Below are 8,324 nucleotides of genomic sequence, written 5' to 3'. Positions count from 1 at the left end.
ACGGTTCATTTCATCTTTGCCGACACATACACAGAGTAGTCTGGCCTATTCTTTACACATTCTGCCTTTTCCTCATACACATGACAACCATGAAATTACCAAATAATTCTTCTCTCTGGAGATTAACTACTGCTCTGTAATTGTTCAGTGGCTACTTTCCTCTTAGTAAGGGTAGAAGAGAGAGACTTTAGCAATGGTAAGCAGCTCTTCTAAGAGAAGGACACTCCAAAACCAAACTATTGTTCTCTAGTCTTTGGTAGTGCCATAGACTCTGTAACATGGTCTTCCACTGTCTTGGGAGAGACTTTAGCGATGGTAAGCAGCTCTTCTAAGAGGACACTCCAAAATCAAACCATTGTTCTCTAGTCTTTGGTAGTGCCATAGCCTCTGTACCATGGTCTTCCACTGTCTTGGGTTTGAGATCTCTTCCTTTTGGGTACATTCGGGCACACTATTCTATCTTGTCTCTCTTCCTCTTGTTATTTTGAAGATTTTATAGTTTATATATGAAAGATTGTTATTATTCCTAAACTTTTCTTGTTTTTTATTTCCTTATTTCCTTTCCTCACTGGGCTATTTTCCTTGCTGGAGCCCTTGGGCTCATAACATCCTGCTTTTCCAACTAGGGCTGTAGCTTAGCAAATAATAATAATAATAATAATAATAATAATAATAATAATAATAAACAAATTGGCAGGTAAATCTGTTTTCTAATGGTGTAGCAACCTATTTCTATGAGTAATGTTAAATTTAAAAGAAATTGTTGTGCTTTTCAAGTAATATTTTCAGGTGCATAATCTATCAAAATGGCTAGAGCTCTTCTGGGATTAAAAAATCAATAAAGGTAGAAAGTACCAAAATATGATAAAGTATTGTATTGCAAAGATTGTACTATTATGATTATTACAAATTAAGCTACAAACCTAGTTGGAAAAGCAGGATGCTATAAGCCCAAAGAATCCAACAGGGAAAATTACCCCAGTGAGGAAAGGAAACAAGGAAATAAATATACTACAAGATAGTAATAAACAATTAAAATAAAATATTTTAAAAACAGTAACAACATTAAATTAGTAAAAAGTCTTGCAATGTCAGCTGGGGCTCTTTGACCTAATATCCCAAGACAACTCTTTTATACCTGGGGATTGAAGGTTATGTTTCAAAATGAAGGGGGCTTCATAAATATCAGAACACTTCATCCTGTAGGCAGTAGTACATATAGTTGGGATCAAGAAGTATATCATATCAGCACCATGCTCTCTTACCATTGATTAAAAGATAGTGACACAATGGTAAAATAATTATTTCTATCACAATACAGGTAAAACAACCTGTCAGCACTTAAAAGACAGTTGAATAACCTTTTGTAAAGCTTGCCTTTAAGAATACTCTCTAAGTGTGTCTCTTGACAAGCATTTTGAATGTTATTTCAGGATTAAGTCATGGTTTATGAATAGGAAGTGGGTTGTAAGAGAGCAAATAACATCAAGTCCATATCTCCCTTTCAGATACCATAAGCAACTATTACTAAAAGATGTGTTCAGCTTTGAGACAGCAAGACGAAGTCAATACAGAGCAATCACTATGCACTATGTGGGGGTCATACCTAAGAATTTTATTTTATGGCTCTTGTATAAATCTTTCAGTTACAGGGGTTCCATTGACATTTTATACCCACAATATTCCACAGGATAACCTGTGCTACAGATAATAGCATTTGGGCCATCCAACATCATTACCTGCATTCATAAACACATTAAAGGACCATGCAATGAGATGCAACTCTCATCCTGTGAAACAAAATGGTGTGAGATGTGACCCATAGCATCCCAATAAGATGCATTGTCTTTCATGTTCGATGAAACTGGCAGAAAAATAACTAGCTGGTGTCTGAGGGTGAGAATTTTCCTGTCCAATTTCAAATTGTTTGTTCTTTATTGCACTTTCCTGATGACAACCTTCATTCATTTAATTGTGGTCCGATCTATATCTACAGTAATGGAAAGAAAAATAAACCACATTCTTCAGATGATGTTTATGTTTTGGTCTAAGTTGCAGGGGCAAAAAGTAAGTAAACCATCTCTGATAGGTCTTAGAATGAAAGCAGTATTGGTGGGGGGACCTTAAGGCATATTTTAGTTTACTACAAATAGCCTAAACCATCCCTCAGGATAAATACAACATTCAAGTAATGGTTGACAGACTCGATACTGATGAGTTTCTTGAAAGGAAATGCTCCTTGGATACTAAAGGCTTATGTATGTCATAAGTTGGGGCATTCAACCTGGACAGGAAGCCAAACTGTATTGTGGTAGCATATTTGAAACATTTCTGCCTTGCGATCTGCTGGACTGGGGTTCGAGACCTGCAAGTTCGATAGTTTATTGTAGTAAAACTTAGTAGCTGTGGTCAATAAATTATCTATCTATCTATCTATGTATCTGCAACATCACCATCCTTGTGAGCTAAGGATGGGGGGTTTGTGGGAGCACATGTGGCATCATAATTAGTGCAGTACTTGTCACACCAACAAAGAGAGAATTTTTTACAGAAAAGGAAACTTTTTACAATGCTATTCATAGCTATGACAAAACATGTAATACTAAGGATACATCTCGGTGTACTTCTTTTCCCCTATATATAATGGCTCGCTATCATGTTGACTACACCATTTTACAGACTTTCTCAGGATTTAAGAAAACCAATTGTTTTACATTGCTTAGAGAAGCCACGTCGAATTTGGTTAAATAATCTAAGGAATGGATCTTGAGAGGACCTCTTTGAAAACCCAACTGCCATACAGAAATCAATCTGAGTCTAAACTAGCCTGTGTGTTTGTGCAAAGGAAGGAAGGAAGGAAGAGAGAGAGAGAGAGAGAGAGAGAGAGAGAGAGAGAGAGAGAGAGAGAGAGAGAGATTTATGGTAGCAATTACACTGGATTGTTTTGAAAAACAAATATAAAGAAACACAGCCTAAATACCTGCATCTAGCCTATGTTAACTACAAAGTCAAATATGAATGAAAATAAAAATGGTTAGCATCATGATATACAGTTCTGTAATAAATTATTGTGAAAATTAAGTTTGAATTAACATATGGAAAATCTATGACTTCATTGAACCAAGAAAAAAAATCCCTTTAGCCACTACTTGGTTCAGTTCCTTACTTAAGCCTGTAAGGCTAAATGAATGAGGATCTTTTGTCCATGAACTGTTTTGTAGATATTAATCCTATATATAGAAAATATGAAAATGTGGACCATATCTAAAATGACAATCTACTGTATTTCTATTTACAGTCAATGATGATCATCAACGCCATTGTGTACCTCATCGACGCTGGCACTGGCACCATTGCAAACCGAAATGTGTAATTTGTGAAGCCTCTGACACAAATGAAGTAATGGGGTGAACATTAAGCACAAATCTACCCACCACGAGAGAGGAGCAGAAAGAGAATATTTAAATTTAGTCTTCAGTAGGTTAACTATTATATGTAAGGTAGAAATAATCTATATTTTGGGTCTGATAAACATGAGTAAAAGCTAACATTACAATTAGCAAGACAGACTACTGTCTATGTCATTCTATATCTTGTAGGCCTATCTGTTCCACTATAATACTGTATAGTTCATATAGTACATATGTTACAAGCATATTTCCCTTTGATTGCAAGATACTGATTGTGTATAAGTCTACTAAATGTAATGTTTATGGGTATTATTGCCTTTGTACCCTTCAGTTTATAGAAATATATATTATGGGATTACTGTATTGTGAGCATATTCTAATTAAATAATTTGATAAGGTAAGCTCAATAAACAACATCATAAAATGTATAAAAATTAATTGTATCACATGAAAACTTTTGAGAGAAAATAGAACAGTTTCTTTGGGTTACTTTCCCAAACCTAAAATTTCACAACATAAGTGGTCCTACCGCATAGTTTATTGATTAATTACACACCATTAAGCATTGCTATACAGATACTGCAGTAATGGCTGAAATGTAACAAACAGACTCCTGATCTGCGCTTTTGTATGTTTACAATCTACAATACATGATTTTGGTGCTTCAGTATTTTTGTATGGGTAGATAGATATAAAGTATGCAATTTTCCAATTGTAAAACAGATTTAGACAAATATATTTTGAAACAAAGTTTATACATCACCTGGTAAAACCATTCAAGCACTTAAGAAATAAAATACTGTTCATAAAACAGTTATATAGCTCTACTTGGGTTCACATTATCCTAATGACTTTTTTTCAAGAATTGTGTTTGGCCAACTTACAAACTAAAAATGAATAAGTTAATTTTATAAAAAAAAAAGAGAGGGTTTACACTATTCAGATCATAAAATTACTAAACTAAAAATGATAAAGGATAAAAGCAAAGAAAAATGTAACACTGCAGTGTACATCTTTTGTTTATAACCAAACGGTATACTCTAGTGTTCGGTGAATTATTTAAAAGAAATGTAATTTTTACTTCTAGAATTAGATTTTCTATCATACAGTAGAGGGCTGTACTTTCACTAATGATTTTACAAGATACAAGGTTTGCAAATCTGACTACAGACAGTATGGCTTTACATTTTCAGATATTCTGATTATTCAAATTCTGTATACCTATATTTCAAAACAGTTCATATAACGGCACATTACACTATTTGGAACATGAATAAATACTCCATACACATTTGCAAAACAGGCATTATTAAGCCATATAAAACTATTGATTTCTCCCCAAAACAATTTAGAATTACATGTAAAATTAATCAAATAAAAGTTAAAACTATTTCATGCTCATTGTTATCATTTTTTTTAAGTAGATAGCACTAAAGAGGTCTGTAACTGGATTCCAAATTAATCAAACCTGCAGGCAGATTAGTAAAGAAGGGGAAACCTTCAAAATTCCCTTTTCGATTTGAAGAATGGTAAGTTTCTCATGAGATCTAGCCGTCGGTAAAGTTCATATCACACTGTACACAAGATCTCTCTGAAAGTCTAAACTTAGTATTGTATCCATGCCCTACAAGAAAAAGACATATTTTTGCTAAAATAAATAAGTTTTTCGAATGGCATTTTGTTATACCAATATGTTCTATTTTACAATTAAGTAGGATTTTCCATGTAAGAAAATGTTTGGGCATAAGCATGCAGAATAACTGTTACATCACCTTTTTTAAGCTTCACCAAAGACTTTGAATGACAGTTTATCATTCCATGTACAATTTTTCTCTGTACCTTTCAAAATGTAACTTTTCCAATAAAATATAAAAGACATGTTGTTTTCTGTCATGGAGACCTTAAATTCTAGCTAAATAATTTCAGTGATGATACAGTGCATTTTTTTCTTTTGGAACAATGGAATATCGACAATGCTATATTACTTATATTATAGTTAAAAGGGCATATCACAGCCGGTACTTAAAATTTAACAAAAGCTGCCATGTTCTCTGTTTTTATCTTTCGGCTAATTTTCTCTTCTCTTCCTACTTAGCCTAACATCTTTGTTTTAGGAAAAAACTTTGACAAAGGCATATGCAAGTCGACTCAGCAAACTGATTCGACATACTAAAAACACAAATTTTAAGAGTAATCTGTATTTTTTCTAACATTACAAACTCAAGTTTTCTAATATAAGAATTGATTCAAGCACATCTGGTGAACTCTGCATTAAAAACTTATAACGTAATATTACCCATAGCTGGTAGTTAAGCGGCCAATGATGGGGAAGCCCTGCCCTTTCTGTCGGTATACTGAACAGTCGCCTTGATTGCAACTGGGACTTTAGGGGGAAGGTGAAGGCAGGAAGTTAAGTTAAAGGACTAAGGTTGGTTTATTCAAAGAAATACAAATTACTTTAAAAAAATTTTCCTTGTGAATACAATACAAATCTTCATCCTTTAATAGGAGACTCCTATAGGTGGGAAGTCCTTATTACCAAACAGGCTAGCTAAAATCCCGTGATAGCTATGCTCAGACCTGATAAGGTGGGAAGCGTAGCATCCTAAACGTCAAGAACTAGTGTCCAAAGACTAGTGAGTTTACCAAGTAAGGCATATACATCATCAATGTATTTGTCTGTACCAATCAATCCTCCCCATAGGGCGGAGGTTGGTGGAATGAACACTTCTATTTTAACGCTAATAAAAAAGCTAGTAGCTATTAGGGGTGTTTACTTGTAACAACATCCGTCCAGCTCAATGGGGTTCCATCACTATACCCCAAAGGAGGGGAAGAAGTGGGGAAAAGGGCAAAACATTCACTTTTACCCTATGATTACATTGTGACCATTACCTGAAACATGACACATGTGTATATAACTTGTATTTTTCCTAACTATACAAACCTTAGTTATTTATAGGGGTATTACTTTCGGTGTAGCTGAAATGACGAGCTATTAAAATTTAGCTGGGGTTAACTACCCACACCGTTAGTTAGCAGGGGTAGGGGGAGAGTAGCTTGCTGAGGTACCTGCACCTCGCTAAAACCTTGCTACAGCGGCCTACACAAGCTGTGTGTTGAGGTATATAGAAGTGTGACTGTCCAGGTAAAGTTATTCAGTGTCTTTTAGAAGGAAAAACTGTGTATTATTATTATCATTATTAAATGCTAGGCTACAACCCTATTTGGAAAAGCAGGATGCTATCAGCACAGGGGCCCCAAAAGGGAAAATAGCTCAGTGAGGAAAGGAAACAAGGAAATATAAAATATTTTATGAATAGTAATAACATTAAAATAAATGACTTTCCCAATACCACCTCACAAGGGTATGGGGACGCAACAGTATATGTCTTAATACTAGGTACACAAGGGAGCATGGTTTACCTGCAGTGGTTTGAGGTCAGCTGTACAGAGAACCCAGGTTGCTGCTTTCCCAAGAGAGGGGAGGATGAAGAAAAGAATAAGAGCCAGTCAAACCTTTTCATTCACACAGACTAAAACCGGGTAACAATGCCCTCTACCCTCTGCTACTTGTCCAATAAAGAACTTGAGGTTTTAAACCAGCTGTTGTTCAGCCACCACAGGACCGGTCGAAAACGTATTGAGTCTCCTGTGGGTCACGTCTTGCAGGTAGTGGGATGTGAATGTGGTCTGACGATTCCACACCCAAGCTTGAAGAACCTGCGTCCCTAAGAAGTTTCTCTTGAATGCTGGGGACGTAGCTACGCCCCTGACATCATGAGCTCTGGGGCGACGTAAAGGAGGAGGGTCTGGATTCAATGCATGGTCTATGACCTTGCGAATCCATGCTAAGATGGTGTTCTTGGTGACCCTCCTCTTGGTCCTTCCTGTGCTCACGAATAGTGCAGGCACACGAGGATGGGCTAATGGTTCATAGGGAGGTCTCTTAAGAGACCTGGGAACTCGAACCACGTTCCATGGGGGAGGTCTCACTTCAGACTGAGGACAGGTAAGTTCAAAACTCCGTATGAGTAAGGAAAGTTTTAATGATGAAGAAATATCCATTCCTTTCAGTCTAAAGGCGAGGCTTAAGGCTGAGCAATAGCCTTTTACTAACGAGACTGACAGGTGCATTTCTTCACGCAAATACACGAGGAACTCCGCTATTGTTGGAATAGTGGCATCAAGAGGAGAGATAACCCTTCCACAACACCATACACAGAAGACTTTCCACTTTGCCTGGTAGACTGCTGCTGATGACTTTCGCAAGTATCCAGACATCCTAATCGCAACTTGTTGCGAAAATCCTCTCTGAGAAAGGTGCAATATAGTCTCCAGGCGTGAAGTCGTAGCAAAGCTACGGCTATTGGAATATGTAAGCATGTGGTTGTTTGAGTAGATTGTGTCGTGGAGGGAGTTCTTTTGGGGCTCCGTTAGGAGTTGAAGAAGGTCCGGAAACCATTCTGCGTGATGCCATAGCAGAGCTATGAGAGTCATTAAAAGATTGATCGATGTTCTGGCCTTGTTGAGTACCCTCCTCATCAGACAGAACGAGGGAAAGGCATAAACGTCGATGTTGTCCCACCGTTGTTGGAATGCATCTTGCCAGAGAGCCTTGGGGTCTGGGACTGGGGAACAATATAACGGAAGCCTGAACTTCAGGGTTGTTGCGAAGAGGTCCACGGTCAGAGAATCCCACAAAGTCAGGACTTTGTTGGCTACTAGATGATCCAAAGACCACTCGGTACTCACTATCTGAGATGCTCTGCTCAGGTTGTCTGCGAGCACATTCCTTTAGCCCCGAATGAAGCGTGCCGATAGTGGTATCGAGGGGATCTCGGCCCATCTCAGTATCTCTACTGCTAGATGGGATAGGTGCTGCGAAAAAGTACCGCCTTGCTTGTTGATGTA

General features: G+C 37.0%; 1 protein-coding gene across 1 annotated transcript in view; it reads left to right on the top strand.

Moving 5' to 3' along the window:
- Positions 1-5,288, top strand: part of LOC137625961 (uncharacterized) — a 37,567-nt gene extending 32,279 nt beyond the window's left edge. Inside the window, exon 4 of the mRNA XM_068357028.1 lies at positions 3,299-5,288. Within this exon, the coding sequence (XP_068213129.1) occupies positions 3,299-3,373 (75 nt within the window). The 3' untranslated portion in view covers positions 3,374-5,288. The remainder of the gene's footprint in view (positions 1-3,298) is intronic.
- Positions 5,289-8,324: the final 3,036 nt, after the last annotated feature.

The sequence above is a fragment of the Palaemon carinicauda genome, chromosome 33, assembly GCF_036898095.1.
Source record: "Palaemon carinicauda isolate YSFRI2023 chromosome 33, ASM3689809v2, whole genome shotgun sequence".
In the NCBI taxonomy this organism is placed as follows: Eukaryota; Metazoa; Arthropoda; class Malacostraca; order Decapoda; family Palaemonidae; genus Palaemon; species Palaemon carinicauda.
The sequence above is the reverse complement of the archived record's forward strand: the minus strand, read 5'-3'. Positions and strand labels throughout refer to the sequence as shown.